The sequence below is a fragment of the Rhodnius prolixus genome, unplaced genomic scaffold (assembly GCF_049639745.1).
Source record: "Rhodnius prolixus isolate KJV_2025 unplaced genomic scaffold, Rpr scaffold_2, whole genome shotgun sequence".
In the NCBI taxonomy this organism is placed as follows: Eukaryota; Metazoa; Arthropoda; class Insecta; order Hemiptera; family Reduviidae; genus Rhodnius; species Rhodnius prolixus.
Genome location: NW_027411592.1, coordinates 56,784,426 through 56,805,289, shown reverse-complemented (window position 1 = coordinate 56,805,289; position 20,864 = coordinate 56,784,426). Strand labels below are relative to the sequence as shown.

The 20,864-nt window shown below is 33.6% G+C and overlaps 1 protein-coding gene across 4 annotated transcripts; it reads left to right on the top strand.

The window, feature by feature from the left end:
- Positions 1-2,467: 2,467 nt before the first annotated feature.
- LOC141450044 (MTOR-associated protein MEAK7-like) lies at positions 2,468-16,270 on the top strand. 4 transcript variants are annotated; one of them, XM_074120054.1, is made up of 9 exons: positions 2,471-2,807; positions 5,644-5,880; positions 10,088-10,246; positions 12,230-12,447; positions 13,207-13,364; positions 14,465-14,583; positions 14,672-14,848; positions 16,036-16,050; positions 16,150-16,270. In XM_074120054.1, the coding sequence occupies exons 1-9, from the start codon at positions 2,682-2,684 to the stop codon at positions 16,219-16,221; spliced, it is 1,281 nt and encodes a 426-aa protein (XP_073976155.1). In that variant the 5' UTR covers positions 2,471-2,681; the 3' UTR covers positions 16,222-16,270. The 4 variants fall into 4 exon arrangements, with proteins under 4 accessions (XP_073976158.1, XP_073976155.1, XP_073976156.1 ...); XM_074120057.1 differs by lacking the exon at positions 5,644-5,880 and having other exon boundaries at positions 2,468-2,807; XM_074120055.1 differs by lacking the exons at positions 16,036-16,050; positions 16,150-16,270 and adding an exon at positions 15,781-15,965.
- Positions 16,271-20,864: the final 4,594 nt, after the last annotated feature.

The window sequence follows — 20,864 nt, the reverse complement described above, 5'->3', positions numbered from 1 at the left end:
CAGATCGTCCTCCACGACGACTGAAACGCTGTTGGCCTCGTGACAATCTCCAGTAATGTAAGAAACTCCAGCGAGAGTGTTGCCGGTGGGCAGCTTCTCTCCTCAAGTTGATCCAGTCAGGAAGACTTCTTTTATCGTATTCACTTATTACGAATTCTATTCTTTGTAGATCGTGAATAGCAAAAAAAAAGTAATCTTACTACCTTCTTCAGAGTAATTGTAAAAAAAATGAGCAGTTTGTATGTTGAGCTAAATCATCAAAACTGTTGTCAGCACCCCGCACTCCGCACCACGATATTCCCCAAAATCATCCATCAACAACGGTCCAAAAAAAAAAGAAAACCCAAAGCCATCATTCCAAGAAATTTATTTCAACCAAATATCAGCTTTGACATAATTCATTTCAATGTGCTTATTTGATCTGTTTTGTTTTAAACGTTCTTTTTACTTCTGTTTGATGTCTACAATTAATTTTGTTTCTCTCTCTCTGTCTCTTCTTCTTATTTTCTTTTTTCATTCCTCTGTTTTTCTTATTTATTTATTTAGTTATTTATTTGTTTCTTTTGGTTTGGAAATTGAGTCATATATACCAAGTATTCTACCCAATTTTATTTATTTATTTATTTATTTTTTGTTCTGCTTTCTCAGTAATATAATATATATATTAAAGAAGTTTAATTGCAAGACAACTCTCAGATGGTCGTCCTGACCATGAGTAAGTCTGACGCCAGAAAATTTGTATTTTGTTTAAACTTTGTAGTACTTTAATAAAGACATTATTATTTTTTTTATTATGATTTAAGGCGCGTCAACAACAAAGGTTATTGGCGCCCGGAGCTTTTTTCAGTGCACTGCCGGTGATGGACCAGTGTTCTCTCATTTCAGACAACACTGGTCCATCACCGGACAGTGAACTGTAAGAAGCTCCTAGGAAGAGAAAATCTAAGGGTCAGCAGCTGGATTCGAACCCGGGACCTCCGCGTGGGAGTCCATTATTATTATTATTATTATTGGCTAATCTAAAGAATAGCTCCCCGGAGGTGTGGCCTGTTTATTTTTAGGGGGTGGGAAGTACAGCGCACCTACCGGTGAGATTTTAAACTACTTCCCGCCAATGAACTGTTTCGGATTGTGCGAATTTCGTTAACTCTTATGTTTCGCGCGCATGCGCAGTACACTTACTGCATAGTAACTGCTTCCTGTTTAATGTATTAATAGTTCCCGTGAGTGCCCTGTTTGTGACCTGAGGTGCCTTTTTTTTTTTGTAACTTTATGAGCATGAGCGTTTTAAATTTGCATTTTTTTTTTTTTTTTTAAATTAAAGCATGATTGTAGTGTGAGTGAGGATGGAGTAATGAATGTTATAAAATTTTGTTCGATTTTCTGGAGGGAGTTCGACAAGTATACCCTCCTCAGGCAAAGGACTCCACAGAATAAGGTAAGTTTCTTTTGTGTTGTTCTGTGTAATTATTGTAATGAATCTTGTGACACAAATTAAAAAATTGAGGGTGATTAGGTAGGTTAGGAGGGGGGTATGGGGGGCTTCGCCCCCATTAAGAAAAAAATCAGGGGGTGTGGGGGGCGGAACCCCCGTCATTAAGAAATAAATAAATCAGGGGGTGTTTAAATAGAAATATCAATCCTAAATAAATAATTCGAAGTGATTCTGATTCGCTGTTACCATATAACCCGCCAGATTTAAGTGTAAATATAAATTAAAGAAATAGTTTTATATTTATATTTGAATTTGGCGTGTTCTATAGTAACAGCGAATCAGAATCACTTCGAATTAGGCCACACCTCCGGGGAGCTATTCTTAAGATTTACCACAATTTGCAACTACAACTCAATAATTTGTGCCCATTCCCTCATTACTGTCTTCTTCCATACCATTTCATTTTTTCACAAACTGCATCATTTCTCTTAAACCTAGTAATTATTTCGCTAATTTTATTTGAAATAATCGTCCGAACGCTGGTTAACATAATTTTCTCTTTTTTTTTTTTATTAACCAGTTAATAAACCATTACCATTTTCTTAATGAAAATCCTGATATCTGGCGACCAGTTTTGAAGTAGGAGGTTATTCCTGGTCGACTGGTTCTGGTACCTGGTGTAAATTTTTAGAACTACTTACAATAATGCTAGTTTTACTCATGAATAATTTAACTTGCTACTCTTGTAGTTTGAATTATAGAAATGAAATACGTTTAATGTGTCATAAATAATTGTAAATGGGTTTCTTTAAGAATAATATTGCAAACCTTGAAATAACATACTTTCAGAAAGCTAGTATGTAGATAAACATAAACATTAAGAATCCTGAACATTAGTCGCTCAGCTTTATAGTTAGATAATTAGATATATTTTTTAAATTATTCAAATTAATTACTTATTTGAATATAATTCCTAATTCACTGAAACAAATAAAAGATTTTTCTTTATTTGCCAGATGTCTTTTGTTTTTTTTTAAATTACCACATCTGTTTTAGGATACATGTGAACTTTTATAAATTAGCCAGGAAATATTATGTCTGAACTTATTTTTTCGAAAACAAGGTCCTCCATCCTTTGTAAATAATTTACAGACGATACATGCGTTCATAATTTTTCTAAAAAAAAAAAACAGTTTAAATGGTTTTGTAAAATAAACAGGAACAAGAACTAAAAAAAATTGTGTTTATGGGCCATAATTCGTCTAAAAAGCATGATAGAGAATTATTTACTGAGTATGAATATACCAGATTGTCTCAGACCTTTCATATTAATCGATCTGATCTTTCATCAGTTAATGGCGATACATTCAGGGTAAGTTTTATTTTATTTTTTGTGATAATTGTTCTTTATTCTGTGGGCAAGGAATTGATTTTGTTTTTTTTAATTATCGATTATCTACAGCAGATAAATGAATTGGTAAGTTATTGAAGAGTATCTCCAATTCCAGTTGACCAATTCTAATATGTTTGCCCAATAAAAGGATCTTGTAGCTAAAGCAGAGATCGCAGCTTGTAAATCCATTGTAAAGCCGCCCTAGGAAGTCCCCTTCAACCAGTTTAATGAGTGCTAAAAATTCTCCCACTGGATATAGCGCCGGAATAGCATTAAACGCTACAAATCCATTTCTAGATGCCATAAAGACTATTTGTATAAATATGTACCCAGGCAGGACTTTAGTATCAAACTACAGAGAACTAACCGTAACAGTGACTGTTATTAAAGGAGGCAGTTAGAAAAATAGCTAGCAGATTACGATGCTCCAGGAGTATGAAGTACACATATACTAGCTAAACAACTTTTACTTCCAAGCAATGGGAACTTTAAAGTTAATTTGATTTTTTTACCCTTAACATCTGTTCCATCAATCTGATGTTATCAGTGGCGAATAGTGGTAACGCTTGTAGAAAGAATCGTTGATAACTGAGACACATACTGACAAATATGGATACTGGGAGGCAATTGCTGAAATCTGCTAATATCATTTGATGGCGCTTAAAGACGATGAAAGACAGATGTTCAGAGGCTATTATTGGATACCTAGTACATTTTTCTTGCATAAGGATTCTAGGGGATTAGGATGGGATTAGGCTGTGGCCTAAACATCAAATAAATGATACAAAACAAGTATTTTATCTTTGGAGCTGATTTTGTGACTTTTCCTTCTGAGTTATTATCCTTATTTTCCTTCCTAATTTGGCCTCTACATCACATCATCACTGCACTACATTTGTCTAGCTTTTCCTTGTGGGCTCGATTGTTAACTTTTCATTTACATTTTCTTTTATATTATTACATATTTTAGAATATTACTAATTATTATTATTATTGGATGATTGATTTATTGATTACTGTTACATTATCTTATAAGTCGCACTGGAGGAGCGAACAGACAATATAATTGTCCGGTAGGACAGTTGCATAAAGGTTGATCGTCAAAAAAGGTGCACCAAAAAGCGTAACGTTGAAAAGCACTCAACTTTGACAATTTTTTTCTCTTTTTCTATAAAAGTTAATATAGGAAAAACCCTCGTTAATAACTGTAATTTTTTCTTAATAACATAGATTAATTAGTTTCCCAGAAAAACGATGCCAAAAATGAGCAAAAATGGCATTTTCAAAAATTGTTCATGTTCTTGTTTTTACCTTCTTTTTTTTGTAAACTGTGTAGCGCCTAAACGCGTGAACCGATTTTCATGAATGAGGATGTAAAATCATGAAAATCTGTCCAAAACACTCGTAAAATTTGCAAACAAAATACTTAGATTAATGGCAATCTATCCTGAGCAGGAACTGGTATTAGAAGTATAGTATTCTGTTTAGAAATTTATGCTCCAATTGTTAACGATTAATATTCAGAATCACCTCTGATGCATTCTTGTGAAATTTGTATACTGTACTGACAATTTGAATCTTAAGATCTGCTAATAAGCTTGCATCATTGTTCTCAAAATATAAAATAATTTTTGACATCCATCATAGCTGGAGGTAATTGCTGAGATGTGGATTTTTTTTTTTCAAATGCAAATTGATGGTGACAAAAATTATATTGGCCGAAAGACCTGTATTATACAGTACACTTGCACACTTAATCAATTTTAACCTTGCAAAATATTTGTAGTTCATGTTAAAAAACAAAACCGACAAATCATGTAATAACGCCATAAGGTGATGCAATACTCTCATTTGTAACAAAGTGGATATACGAGGGTCGTTTGAAAAGTCCGTGCAAAAATAAAAACTACTTAATTTTTTGGGGTAAACCTTTTTTATTTTTCAACATAGTCTCCTTTTAGGCTTATACACTTCGTCCAACGCTGCTCTAGTTTGTTGATCCCTTCCAAATAATAGGATTTGTCCAAGTCTGAAAAATAGCCATTCGTTTCTGCAATCACCTCCTCGTTTGAATAAAATCTATTTCCCGCCAGCCATTTCTTCATATTGGGGAACAAATAGTAGTCCGAGGGAGCCAAGTCTAGAGAATAGGGGGGGGATGTGAAACGAGTTGGAACCCTATTTCCATTAATTTTGCGACCACAACTGCTGAGGTGTGAGCTGGTGCGTTGTCGTGATGGAAAAGGACTTTTTTGTGGGCCAATCGTGGGCGGTTTTCTTGCAGCTCGATTTTTCAAACGGTCCAATAACGATGAATAATATGCACCTGTAATAGTTTTACCCTTTTCCAGATAGTCAATGAGGATTATTCCTTGCGAATCCCAAAAGACAGTCGCCATAATCTTTCCGGCCGAAGGAACGGTCTTCGCCCTTTTTTTTGGCGCAGATTCCCCCCTTGGTAACCCATTTTTTAGATTGTTCTTTGGTATCAGGAGTGTAGTGATGTATCCATGTTTCATCCTTAGTGACGAAACGACGCTTAAAGTCCTGCGGATAAAGTAGTGTTTAATCAACACACGAAATTCTTTTTCGTCCATTTTTTGTAAATCACTCGACTTCCTCGATTCAAACGAATGCCAAACACAAAGAAATAGACCGATCTGGCTGAAACTTGGTGTGTGTTCTTCCAAGAGATGCTACTAACTAAACATAACCTCGCTACGCGCCAGTAGTGCTATCTCTCTGACTTTGCACGGACTTTTCAAACGACCCTCGTACATTGCTTTTACAGTTTTTCTTATTTATTATTTTCTAGGAAAGATGGTCTGATTATATGGTTGTACCGTTAATGGAAACATGGATACAATATTTTATCCGTAATGAATTTCATTATCAACTTAAACCAACATTTGATTTAGAAAGATTTGCACATTTGTACAAAGACCAGATCAGCCCGTTTATTGATGTTAAATCTAGAGGCATAATCAAGATTATTTTGGGTACAGATTTCTCTGACAGAATACTGGGAGTTAATCATGCAAGAGTGGTCGAAGTAATGCATTTGATTTATTTTATGTTATATTTTTTTTTACTAAGACTTAAAGCAATTCTCCTGGAAAATCTTCTAGATGTTGGCCGGTTGGCACAACAACCGTCACTTCCATTGGACAAAAGAAAGGTTTTCTTTTAAATTATATTGATTGAAAATGAGTAGAATTTCTTTAACTTTTCATAAATTGGATAAATTTTAAAATAGCTTTTCAGCTTCTCAGCTATAGATTTAATACCATTAATAAATAAAGGAAATTCGGTACAATTATATTTGTACTATAGCATCTGCATAAATTTCTGTAAAAAACAATGAAAAGTATACTGTTATTGGGTAGAAAGGAAAGCTTTACAGGTTTTCTTATATATTCTTTTCAAAGCCTTTCTTTTTGAATGAAATATTTATCTAATACATGGTATGTTTTTGTAGAATATGTTATAACGAATATTTGATTAGTCAGGGCACCACAATAGCCGAGCGGTTAGGAGGCTAGATCCGCAATGCTAAGATGTATTGTTGGTTTAGTGGATTCGATTCCCGGTGCCTTAGGCTTTCGATTTTATTTAATGGTTAATATGAGAAATTTATAGTAAAGTATGTTAGGCGGTTAAGAGACTAGACCCGCAATGCTAAGATGTATTGTTGGTTTAGTGGGTTCGATTCCCGGTGCCTTAGGCTTTGGATTTTATTTAATGGTTAATATGAGAAATTTATAGTAAAGTATGTTAGGCGGTTAAGAGACTAGACCCGCAATGCTAAGATGTATTGTTGATTTAGTGGATTCGATTCCCGGTGTCTTAGGCTTTGGATTTTATTTAATGGTTAATATGAGAAATTTATAGTAAAGTATGTTAGGCGGTTAAGAGACTAGACCCGCAATGCTAAGATGTATTGTTGGTTTAGTGGGTTCGATTCCCGGTGTCTTAGGCTTTGGATTTTATTTAATGGTTAATATGAGAAATTTATAGTAAAGTATGTTAGGCGGTTAAGAGACTAGACCCGCAATGCTAAGATGTATTGTTGGTTTAGTGGATTCGATTCGCGGTGTCTTAGGCTTTGGATTTTATTTAATGGTTAATATGAGAAATTTATAGTAAAGTATGTTAGGCGGTTAAGAGACTAGACCCGCAATGCTAAGATGTATTGTTGGTTTAGTGGGTTCGATTCCCGGTGTCTTAGGCTTTGGATTTTATTTAATGGTTAATATGAGAAATTTATAGTAAAGTATGTTAGGCGGTTAAGAGACTAGACCCGCAATGCTAAGATGTATTGTTGGTTTAGTGGATTCGATTCCCGGTGTCTTAGGCTTTGGATTTTATTTAATGGTTAATATGAGAAATTTATAGTAAAGTATGTTAGGCGGTTAAGAGAAACTAGACCCGCAATGCTAAGATGTATTGTTGGTTTAGTGGGTTCGATTCCCGGTGTCTTAGGCTTTGGATTTTATTTAATGGTTAATATGAGAAATTTATAGTACAGTATGTTAGGCGGTTAAGAGACTAGACCCGCAATGCTAAGATGTATTGTTGGTTTAGTGGATTCGATTCCCGGTGTCTTAGGCTTTGGATTTTATTTAATGGTTAATATGAGAAATTTATAGTACAGTATGTTAGGCGGTTAAGAGACTAGACCCGCAATGCTAAGATGTATTGTTGGTTTAGTGGATTCGATTCCCGGTGTCTTAGGCTTTGGATTTTATTTAATGGTTAATATGAGAAATTTATAGTAAAGTATGTTAGGCGGTTAAGAGACTAGACCTGCAATGCTAAGATGTATTGTTGGTTTAGTGGGTTCGATTCCCTCGGTCTTTAGGCCTTGGATTTTATTTAATGGTTAATATGAGAAATTTACAGTAAAGTATGTTTGCTAGTCGCCTCCGTCCACGACATCTAATTAGTAGTTGGACGTTAAGCCCCACCTAAAAAATTTGGCGATTACTTTATTTGATTAGTCGCTAGTGTAAACTCATTGCAACCGAAAAAAAATCGTTCCCTGCTACTATTTTAAAAGTTTGCTTTAACACGGACAAAACGACAATGAAACCACTGAAACGTTTTCAATTCATATGACTTTGGTTTGCATGAAAATGTTGTCGAATCTGCAAATGTGAAGAAATAGTTGTGGAAACAAAAAAAACAACATTAAAATTATCTTGAAAGTGGATCGCCTAGAAGAAAACAATGATTTTTAAAAAATTTGTTATCCTTATATAAACGTTCTATTTACAAAGACAATGATAAATAGTGCATTTTTTGCTTTTACATAAATAATTTCAAGTACTTTGGTTTGAGTGATGACTGTCGTTTATACATACTTTTCTTGGGCCATGCAGTGCAGGTCATTCAGCCGGTTCAAGCAATCGCAATCTTTTTTTAGATAGCAGATCTTATTGTCCGTCGTAGAGGATGACTGGCAATCTGAATAGATAACGATTCTGTGGAGATATTCCATTCAGTGTAGATAAATATTGTTCCATTTTTGGAAATTGATGCCTGTTTTTTTTTTTTATTTTTTAGATGTGAATAAATAAGAAAGTTTATTATTTAATATAAAATTCAAGTAGAAAGTTTAAAAATTTTGTTTTAAACAAAAACTAGGCATGGATGAATCGACTATCGGAGCTTGGTCATTAATAAAAAGTAAAACTCTTCAAGTAGATCAAGTTAATAACAAATAATCAAGTAAAATATAAAAATGATCAAACTATTCAAGTTGAACGAAAAAAAAAATAAGAAAATAAGTAATTAAATAATGTTTGTAAAGTAATTTCTTACAATCTTTTATTTATACGTAGATTAAAAAAGCGAAAATAAAGAATAGGTGAACCATTAAGAAGTAATAAGTTGTAATTTAAGTACTTAATTTATTGAGGATCTGTAATCTATACTTACATGTTTGTTGTACATTCTTTTTGTTGACTGATTCATAGTTTCAATAGGATGAAAAACTAATTGCCATTTCAGTCGTGATACATTTATTATGCCGAGCTTTCGACCTAGGGACTAGGTCATCTTCAGGGCTAGTTTACAAAGTAATATTTTTACATTAGAGGGTTGGTGTTTCTTCTATCTTGTCAGCCCATGAACAGACAAGACAGAAGACACACTAACCAACCCTGTAATGTAAAAATATTACTTTGTAAACTAGCCCTGAAGATGACCAAGTCCCTAGGTCGAAAGCTCGGAAGAATAAATGCATCACGACTGAAATGGCAATTAGTTTTTCATCTTATAAGTTTGTATTACTTATTTAATTGAGTTGGGGCCAGTTTAGGCTATTCAATACTTTTGAAAGGTCATAAGAAATGAATCTTACAGCCTGAGAACTGACTGCCCGAAAAGAAGAAATAATTAGACATTCAGCGACCAAGTGAAAAGTATTCTTTTTGGCTCTGTAATTGCATATTCTTCTTGATTGCTAGGATCCATAAGACTTATATTTGGGATTCAGCAATTCTGCTCTTAGTTTCAGCGACCAGCGTGTAACCACGACGACATGATTTCTAGGTAAATCGGTGCATTTGACATTGTTGATGAAGCAGTTTATGGTGGTTGGCAGTGTAAAGATTCGGAGGCTTGTCTTCCATCTTTTATAACATCTATAAAATTTGCCCTTAATCTAGAGATGATGCTCTCTAATTCAAACTAGGAGTAACTCAACTCAACTGTGGCACTACGGCCCGTGTAGGACCTTGGTCTCCGCCAGTACCTGGCCCCAAGCCTCTCTATACAAAGCCTTCCTTCTCCCACTGTCTTACATTTAGTTCCCGGGGAGATCCTCTTCCACATCACACATCCAACGCAGCCTAGGTCCTCCCGCTCGGTCTACTGCCTCCAGGGTGACCCTCCAGCGCTCTTCATGGTGCTCTCTCACTCTCCATCCTCTGCTTATGTACGCACCCATCGCAATCTTCCCTGTTTTACGACGGACACTAAATCTACTTCCCTGTACAACTCTTCTTAACTCCGCGTTTTTTCGGCACCTCCAGACTAGGAGTATCTACTTCTAAATTCTCAAAAGGTTAAATAAACTCCTGTCTTTTTTTGTTTTGTTTTTTTGTCAGTCACTCTTCCAATCCGAGAAAATAAAATTCATTTTATGGCGATTTTTAATTTATTTTGTAAGAGGAGATGAATTTGAAATGTCCTCCAAACATTTCGTAGTTAGTTTTTTTGTTTACATCATCTACTAAGCTATAAAATCATTTTAGTATTTCAGAAATGTAATCATCTCTTACATGCGATGTGTGGAACATGAAAATTTCTATCAGTTCGTGAAATGGAAGGAGCTTGGTTGTTCTCAATTTGACCATCATCAAAAACAGTTGGTCTACCATTTCGTTAAGGATCTGAGCTCCACTCAAGGTAAGGTAAGGGTCAAAGAAATAAAAACAAAAATATCAAATATTTTGAGAAAGAAATCTTTCGTTCATCTTCTTTCCACTTCAAATTTAAAGAAGTCATTATTAGTTTTCATGATAATCGCGGAAAACCTAAAAGATAATTCTCATTCATAGTTTCAATGAAATTACTCGTATTTCGTTTAAATGCAAAACTTCAGAAACTCATTTTTCCTTCATTTTATTATTATATGTGTACATGTTTTAAATGAATTCATTACACTAAATTGTTTGCATATTACAGCCAACCTGAACTGTCCTAGTAAAAGTTTAAATCTACATATTAGATTAATTGCAAAACCATTAAAAATGCATTTGAATGAAATTTGTCAAAACTGGCATTCTTCCCCCATCATGTGGGGAAGATGCCAGTTGATGCGGGGGAAGATGCAACAATATCTTAAGATATAAATTGAGAAAGAAAAAATTACAAATTTAATGTTAGGTAAACAGCAAAATATTCTCATTAAACACTGAGGGGTAGGAACACCGAACAAAAGACATTTTTTGTTTAATTTTTAACATTTTTTGCAATGTAAATTGTCTTTGCTGCAAATTTCATGTAGCCATCTCTTGCATGTTATGCATTGAAGCCAATCGCATTTTGGACCCTTCCTATCATAAAAATATCCTTTACACTCAATACAAAAATCATCGTCGTCCTCTTCAGTGTCACTCTCACCACTGGTCATTGCCACATTATCGGGAGCGGAGGATGCTGAAGATGAACTGTCCTTCCTTTTCCTTTTTCTGCAGTACTTTTCCCCCTTTTTTTTTGTCGGCAGAGTAGCCTTTCTTCTCAATGCCTCCCGTTTCACCACCGTCGTAAGGACTTCAGCAGTTTCTTTCTTTCTTCGAGTTTGTTTGGGTTTCTGAAATCTGGGGATAGGACTAATTTCTTCAAAAGAAGTGATTGCACCGCTGCTGCTTGTTGAAGCTATTGCCAGAGGTGCGTTAACTTCTTGTGTGGCATTCAAATTTTCTTTCATATTGTCAGAAATGGTATAAGCATGTTCTGGAATTTTTTGCGGATCGTATGGATAAATTCCGCGTGCAGAAAATCCCACGCTGCCATTTCCAACAGTGGCTGCCCTATTCCACGCGGCGCTCAGCAAAGACCCAAATTGAAGTCTGGTGATTCTGCGTCCCGGGTTAGAATGGATCCAGTTGTTAAAGGCCTGCTGCCAAAAAGTTTTGTCTTTGATTTCTATTCCCTATAACATGATATTAGTTAGTTATTCATTTTTATTTAATAGTTTTTAATGCTGGGTCAATATGACCCGAGGTGACGGCTCAAGGGTTAATAATATTAATGTATTATACAAAAACTATATTTCTGTGTCAGTAATTGTTTTATATTGATTTTATATTATAAAATATATCATTATAATGTAATAATGAATGAGAATCAATATGAAATTGAAACACTTCAATAGGTGGCATCTTACCCCAAGCACCGGAGGAAGACGCTACATAGGTTTATTTTTGTACTAAGGCTTCAATCATGTTGTTTCAAGCTAACACGTACTCACCAAGATGTACACGACACAAATATCACGGAATTATTACGTTTAATCTAGTCAATCCGTCACCAAACCTTAAGTATCGACAACGAAATATTATAAACATGGGTACTCACCAAGTTCAAAGAGTTGAATTTTCAGTTTAACGACGATTAAACTAGATATAAATAGAAAAACTCACAAGCACGGTATTCACAGTTGTTTACTACACACTTTAACGTAGGAATTGCTGTCATCCAGTTGTAGATATGCAAAATCTGACGATACTTGCATCTTCCCCCAACTGGCATCTTCCCCCCACTTACCTTATATGTATGCAGTTACTCCATAAAGTTGAAAGAAAAATCATCGTGCCTATTTTTCCCAAAAAGTACGGTTTAAGATAATATTTATTTATATAAATATATATATATATATTTTTTATTTCCAGGTTAGCGAATTGGATTTGGAGAATTGGCTACGTGAACATACATTTGTGGATAAAGTTCTGGCATGTTTATTGGATGTTTGTTTTTCCTTCCAGGAGTATGATCAAAATTTTCATCCATTAATGCCGTCACCATTGTCTTCTGCGAAAACAATACTTGATTTATCGCATATACTATTTTTAACAGCCTATTTAACGCTAGAACATAAAAAATTTTGGACGTGAGTGTTTATTTTTTGAATGTAAAATATTGTTTATGTATATTTATGATAATTTTAATTTTAAGTTCTTAGTTTAAATTTGTCTTAAGTATTTGTTTCATTCATTTAGTAAATATTCCTTGTTTTATCTTAGTAAATCTAATACAGAAGTTCTCACAACTCTAGTAGGTCAGTTTTCTTGTTAAGTTCAGTTGGCTCTTAATAATATTTAGATAATTATTTTCCAGCGGGAACCCCAATGGAACAAAGGTTTTTAGAAAAACCCATAGAACATAAAAATGGTTTTGAGTATTCCTACTCATTTGTATAAATAATTAAAAATTAACTGATTTTTTGCCTGATTTGCTTTTTGTAAAGCAGCTTCTTATCTTGTATTTAAATAATTAGCACATTTTTAATTTGCTGCTTAAATAGGTTTCTTTTATAAGTTTCTGTCCCTTCAAATATTTATTTATGTACATCTTTAAAGAAATGTCCTTCTCTAATTAATTTTATGCCGCTGATTAAGAAAAGTTACATTTTAGAAAATAGAGAATTGCAATTAGGAAAACTTTTGTCTTTGTTTTGCGCAGAATTTTTGAATTAAATTTGGGGGGGAACCATTTGTTTATCTCACTCTTCGTCTCTCTTGGAATGATTCTTTTTCTTCTTTCTCAAGAGATTAATTCACTCTCAAAGATTAAAGGAAGAAAAAAGTTCCAAAACTGTTAATTTAGATGAAATAAATATTATATAGATTGATTAATAATAATTATATAGATTGATATTCTCTACCCGATATCATGGCTTTAATTTTACAAAGTTTTCAATGGCAGTTAAAGATGTTGGGCCAACCCTTTTTATCGTAAAAGAAAAAAAAGGGCATTTATTTGGATGGTTTGCTTCAGAATCATGGATAGCTTCACCACAATTCTATGGTGAGTACTTATAAAAAGTCTTATTTTTCTATTCGTTTTTTAAGGTTAAAAAATAAGTAAATAAACATGTAGTATGGACAATAATTGTTTTTATTTCTCAATAGTTACAAATTGTGTAAATTCAAGTGTATTGTAAGAAATATTCCAGATGTTTTTACATTTTGTTATATTATTTTTTAAATATTAATTAGAATCTTCCTCAAACACCACACTGACGGTCTTGGACCAAGTGTTTCGTCTTTATTTTGTACACATTAAGTTAACCTGTTCTTTTCGTGGAGATGCATGTAAATTTTAATGAATCTTTAAATTTCGAAAGATAGATAGAAAAAAGATTATGTTTTCTTTTTCTTTCTTTTTTTTATAATGTGAACGTTGTAAACTATTTCCATAATAAAGACTTCTTTTTCTTAAATAAATAAAGTAAAATAAATAACAATTTTAGAGTGAATAAAATATTTTATTAAGGAATAGGCTTATTCAAATTACATAAATCATGCCTCTACAGTGGTCACCGCTAGACCTTAAAAGCCCCAATCTCAACCAGTTTAAGCAATTAATCCGTCCATATTCCCCTAAATTAGGAGCCGGGAGCGATTCCTGGACTGTTAACACAGTCTGATTTCAAGCGCTTATCAGGGCGAGTTCTTGCGAATTCTTCCCCTAATTCCTCACGTTTAAAGTGCAAAATTTTTCTTAAATATTCCATACTGTTTGAAATTAAAACACAAAACTAGCCAAAATATATTTAATTAAGTAAGGAAGTCTTCTCCTCGCAGACGAATTGTAATAAAATCCAGGATATCTGCAGGGAGAAGCTGTAATTATACAACACTATACACAGTTTTAGTATAAGACAATATAAACAGTGTATTAGTTACGTGATAGCTGTCAGTTAATGTGGTGTACGAAAGAAATATAGTTGAAGGCAAGGTTGAAGGTGCATGAAACTTATAGGTGATAGTTTAAAATCCTAAACCTAAACCGTCAGAAATAATTGAATTAGGACTTTTAATTGCGATTTTCATTACTTTGGTAATAGTTTCTTTTGGCTTTGTAATAATTGAATTATAATTATCCCTCTTTTTTTGAACCTACAGGTGATAACAGATGCTTCATTTTCAAATTATCCCCAAATATGCAGGTTTATGAGGCAAGCGGATATAATAGTAATTACATGTATCATAATTACAATCAACAAACCATTCCTAATGGATTTGTATGTAATATTTAGAAGTAATTGTAATTATGTATTTACTTTTTCTTTAAATATAATATATATTATTTATTTATTTAATATTTTACAGGGAATGGGAGGCCAGATAGGTTTCTGGGGAGTATGGCTTGACGTGAACTTTGGAAAAGGTCGATGTGAAACATTTTGTAGTACATTTAAGAATTATCATTGTCCTTCGAAATTTTCTGATTTTACTTTTGAAATTCTTGAAGCTTGGGCTGTCGACGAAGTTGCAGTATCGAAGATTGTAAGTTTATTCCTGTAATATTATTTATTTTTTTGTTAAGTTTAAGGCCTGTCCTAAACATTGGACCAGTTGATTCATCTGGAGCCTAGAACTTTTTTTCAGTACGTACCCCAGTCTTCGGACAGTGTTCTCTCCTGCAGTCAACACTGTCTAATCACAGAACAATGAGCTATAAGAAGATCCTAGGTACAGATCTAAAAATAAATCTAAGGGCGGGCTACTAGATTTTCAAACCGGCATCTCTGTGTGGAGATCCCTTTGACTACCCATTTTAATTATTATTGAACCGTTAATTAGTCTGGAATTAAACAAAGACTAAGGTTCCCTTCAGGAAATTATTAATAACATGTACTGATGACCATCTGAATGTTATAATCTTGCAATTGTTTTTGAATTATAGATGTCTCTGGGTTCTTCGATCACGTTTTGCGCGTTTCCTTCGGTAATTTCACTTTAGTACACGTATCATATATACCATATTTTTTTCTAAATAATGAAGTGCCAAAAATCTGAATTTTGATGACGAGAAAAATCCTTATAATAATAAAAATGTAGAAACGAAGATGCAGATTGTATGGAATGATATTGACCTAAGCTTTTGACTTTGAACAGATTGCCTAAACTGTAAAAAAGATGTCAAAATTTAGAAAGATCTTCCAAGACCTTGGTTCGGTAGTAAAGGCATCCACAGGCAAGCAATCCTTGATCGCCCATTAATTGTACTAAGTTCATGTAGAAAACAGGGTCTTCCTAGGCCCTAATCCCTAACCTATTCGGATTTTTTTTTTTTTTTTTTTACTAATCCTACACCCTAATGGATACCCTAATGATTCTCAGTTATTCATTCAGTTTTAACAATTGTAAATCAGTATTGTTCCAGCAAACAACGCTTGGATAGTAAACTATAGAAAAGTTTTTCTGTTTTTTTATAGCTATTAAAATTAGCTCATCCAACAACATTTTAAGTCCAGAGGCGCACGTTTTATTATCATTTTTTCTTACACTCAAAAATTTAAGATAGAAAGATAGACAGCAATATGCACAAAATAAGACGTCATATTAGCTTGATGGTTAAAGGCCACGATTATAAAGATATGTTACTGGGTTTGATTTATAATAATTAGTTTTACAATTAATTTTTTTTGTTTGTTTCAGTTTAATAATATTTGATTTTCTTTAATTTTCAGGAATCTGTGGGTGTTGTAAGTATTCTTTTATAATTAATTCTAATTTATAATTTAGATATTTTTTTTATGTTTCTATAAACTCCTTGTAATTAATCTTTATTTATTCTTTAACAGGGAACCGGGACTATTCTCGAAAAAGATCCTGCTGCAAAAGCTTTGCTGGAAATGACAAAGATGAAAAACTAAATGATAATATAATAAATAAAATTGAGTCTTCTACAGAATTTAAATAAAATTTATTGGTTGGCAATTTTACATAATTTATTAGCTGATAATCAGATGATGTTTTTTGCACATCATTTTTTTGTTCTCTATAATTGTTGTTACAATAAGTTCTACTGCTATTTTTTACTTTATTTTCTTTTATTGCAAATTATTGTATCAAGAAAGTCTCTTAAATACATTTGATCACATATACAGGGTGTTCATTTTAAGACGGCTCAAATGCATTTCTTGCTTAAACGGTTGATCTGAGCGAAAAATGGTAGAGGAAAAATTTGTTGTCCGTCACCTCTAGTTTCAGAATATGTGACTTGATTTTAGATTCCTGCCCGCATACGCGGCTGACGCGCGACCAAAAGTAAGGGTTCGCAGTTGACCCCCATTTTCATATACACAGTTTTATAGAGTATAAAAAGTTGTGAAAGAAACCGGAAACCGCAATTCGATATCTTCAAAATTAAAGGTGCTAGGGCCATTTCAAAATCTGGTATTTATTAATCATATTTCAATTTTTTAACTTGTTATCAAAGAGAAAGAAGAGCACGCGATAGGTCATTTTTATGTATTTTTTCATCCCCTTTCTACTAAAAATATTGCCAAGGCAGTAAAGCTAGTATTTTTCTTAATATCGGGAAATAAGTCGTTTTCCGAGGGATTTTTCTAGGAAAAATCAAATGTTAAGAGCTTTAGATGTTCTCAAGCATACACCAAATGACTAAAAATTAATTTTACATCTGTTACAAATAAAAAGGTTTAATAATTATTTGGTAATTTTGGGAGAGTTGCGTTTAATTACCAAAACAATTGGAAACCTCCTGCCACATATTTAAGTGATCAATATCTTTCATGTAAAGGATCAAAATTATTCCTTAATTTATCAAATAATGGCACTTTACACAACTTGTGAAGCATGTTCTGGTGCCTTCAAAGGTGGCTCCTCAGATACAGAGAGAGCAGTTGATAACCTCCTGGCTAACCTGGCTTGCGAGCCAGAGGAGACACCTTTGAAGGCACTTACTTCCCGATATTAAGAAAAATACTAGCTTTACAGTCTTGGCAATATTTTTAGTAGAAAGAGGATGAAAAAAAATACATAAAAATGACCTAACGCGTGCTCTTCTATCTCTTTTATAACAAGTTAAAAAATTGAAATATGATTTAAAAAGTCAGATTTTGAAATGGCCTAGCACCTTTAATTTTGAAGATATCGTATTGCGGTTTCCGGTTTCTTTCATAACTTTTTATAATCTTTAAAAATGTGTATATGAAAATGGGGGTCAACTGCGAACCCTCACTTGGTCGCGCGTCAGCCGCGTATGCGGGCAGGAATCTAAAATCAATATTCTGCAACTAGAGGTGACGGACAACAAATTTTTCCTTTACCATTTTTTGCTCAGATCAACCGTTAAAGCATGAAATGCATTTGAGCCGTCTTAAAATGAACACCCTGTATATTTAAGATACCCTGGATAGAAGACTTTATAAACAAACAAAAAAAAAAAAAAAAAAAATGAGCTCTCAAAAAACGAGCTCAAGGACTTGAAAGTGCCAACAAATATTTTATGTGAACGTTATTTTCCAAATTAATATTTTAAAACCTCGTGGTTTTACAGCTGTTGGGAACTGTGTTGTGTGTTTCATTTGTTCCTTAGTCTGTAGTTTGGAACGTAGTGCCACAAATTAAAGAAAAATTTAAATTAAAAAGTTATTTACAAATTTAATTTTTTTTTTTTTTTTTGCTTATAAGAAATATATTTACATTTCTATAGCAAGAGTTTAGCCTCTGCTAATGATAACAATAAAAAGAAATAGCTACTTCCACTAAAAAGATAAATACAAAATAGAAGTATGAAATACAAAATTAAAATCACCCCTTGTTACAATTATTTCTTTAAAAAAAAAAAACAAAGAAAAAAAATAATTAAAACGGTATATTTACAAAAATTAATTCAAGTTTGATTCGGCGGCGGAATTTCTTTATAGCTGTTGAATATAAGTTTTACCAATCTGTACCTCTCATCTAGAGCACCAGAAATGAAATAAAACAGACTGTTTAATTTATCTTTGCTGTCGATATCGAGTAAATTAGTGTAAACGTCAGAGTTAATGGAGCTTATGTACCTATTTAATAATCTTTTTCTAAGTGAATTGTAGAAAGGACATTCCAGCATAAAGTGAATAGTATTGTCACTTTTTCTTTCAGCACAAGTAAAACAAACCCTTTCATGGACAAATACATGGTTTACTCCTTTATGACAGATCCTAGGATACTTAGTACTGGCTACCCTAATCTGAGCTATCAGTCTGATTTTTGAAATATTACACTTGAGCTTAACATATGACTTGCCATTGGCCAAAGGACATATCAATCTATAATTGGTATTAAATGTAGAATTGAGTACCTCACTAATGTCTTTAGATAAACAGTTATTATAAAATTTAGAGTTGAGATTTTTCAGGTTACAAAATAGAAATTCGGCACTCTGTAGCTCCCAGACATCCTCTGCCCCTATAGAGTAAAGCATATCTTTAATGAAAACCACCCAGTTATAAGGGATGCCTGGATTATCCGACAAGCTCATAAGTCTCCTGTAACATATCTTCAAAAGTGAACTGTTATCCATCTGTAAAAGCTTCAGCCAAAATTTTATAGTTTTGTTAAAGATCTTAGTTTTAATCTGTGGACATTCGGCTTCAAGGCGAACATAACTGTTGGGTTTATTGCGCGGTAAATGTAGCAATAATTTTAAAAATTTCAGTTGTACGCGCTCAACTAACGTAAAGTAGTTCAACGCCCAAAGTTCAGAAGCATACAGGAGAATGGCAGAAATAATACTGTAGTAAAGAGTCATTTTAGACTGCCAGGTGTCTGACTTGTAGAATGAGAGTATGTTTAAAACTCTTGGAATAGCTATAGAGGATTTTGAGACAAAGTGATCGCAGGCTATTTTAAATTTCCCAGAAGATGCGAGAGGTACCCCCAGATAAATGAAGTTATTTCTAACTTCTATAGGAGTGCCTCTAAATGTAAAGACATTGTGCTTTTTCACTCTACCAGTTCTGTTGAAGGGTACTATTACAGTTTTTGAGGTGTTGACTACCAATTTATTCATGTCACAATATTCTGCTAACAAGGAGAGTTTAAATTGCACGTCAGGCCATGAGTAAGCTAGTATCGCCAGGTCATCAGCATACAATACCATTAACAAATCCTTGACACCATCTAGGCAGATACCCGATGCCCCCCTGAGTCTGAAAAAGTCCAGAACATCATACACAAAAAGAGAGAAAAGCAAAGGACTTAACTTTTCTCCTTGGAGAACCCCTCTATTAACATTTATATCTTCAGATTGCGCATTCTGTTGACAGATAAAGACCTTTGCTACATCATATATTTTTTTTATAACTCTAATAAATTTTGGGCTTACACCACACCTGAGCAACTTAAGGTATAATAGCTGGTGGGAGACAGAGTCGAAAGCCTTCATGAAATCAACAAAAATCACCCAGACTTGACTGTTAGGCGCCCTCAGTTGGATATTAATAGCTGAATTCAAAAGGAAAACAGCGTCCACACAGCTTCTGCCGGCTCTAAAACCAAACTGTTCATCAGGGAGTATCCTGTTAGATTCAGCCCAAGTAGAAAGCCGGGTACACAGAATTTTGGTAAAGATCTTTGTGACACAGTTCACAAGCGCGATTCCCCTATAATTTGTTGGTAGCGTAGGGTCCCCCTTTTTGAAAATAGGTATCAGTTTGATGAGACCCCAGTTGATAGGAAAAGTTTCATGGGCCCAAACAGTGTTCAATAGGTTTAGTAAATAATTATACCAATTCGCAGGAAGGGCTTTAAAGCATTCAAATGGAATCATATCAGGACCTGGGGCCGACCCTCCTTTGCTAGAATGAATACTGTTCATGAGCTCCTCCGAGGAAATCTGGGCATCCAAGACCGGGTCAGCTACTCCAAAAAATTCGTCCTCACTGAAAGAAATATTGGCACAAAATAATTCCTTATAATATTCTTCCCATATTTACAAATTTAATTTGCAATAAACCTTAGTATTTTGAATTATAGAAGAAAGTATGTACGTACTTTGACTAGAACATTGCAATAACGAAATTTTGAACGAATAAATAGACTACATTTCAAACAATATAAATTAAAATAAAACTGCTCTATTTTGTGGAGGTGGTTTTTGTAAATATGTGATTTAATGCACCACCTGTTAGTGAATGTGAGGGAATTGCACATACCCAAAAAAAGTCATACTTGCTCTTGCAGAATTGATCCTATTTTAATCTTTTATGCAGTCTTTGCGATTTACTGCTTTTTCTTTCTTTCGAATGTGTCTTTTAATATGACGAAAGTTTTACGTCCAAATTGTTTCTCTCAACAACAACGAATTTTTCTCCAAAATCACTTCATTTTCTTTGAGGCAGCTGGACACGTTATTCCACCCGTGAACCTCATAGACATGCCCGGCACTTTTTATAAATAAAGTAAATTACTGTGTGGTTTCATTTTTTTTTTTACGGAACAAACTGAATCTTAATTCATGAAATGCGCATTGCGAGAAGTTGTTTAATGTTGGGAAATCTTCGTA

Excerpts from the sequence above, each read along its gene's own strand:
- LOC141450044 (XM_074120054.1), top strand. The coding sequence starts at position 2,682 with ATGGGCCATAATTCGTCTAAAAAGCATGATAGAGAATTATTTACTGAG. Across the intron at positions 5,881-10,087 it reads ATCATGCAAGAGTGGTCGAA|TATTTCAGAAATGTAATCAT; the intron begins GTAATGCATTTG and ends AAATCATTTTAG. Across the intron at positions 14,584-14,671 it reads AAACCATTCCTAATGGATTT|GGAATGGGAGGCCAGATAGG; the intron begins GTATGTAATATT and ends AATATTTTACAG.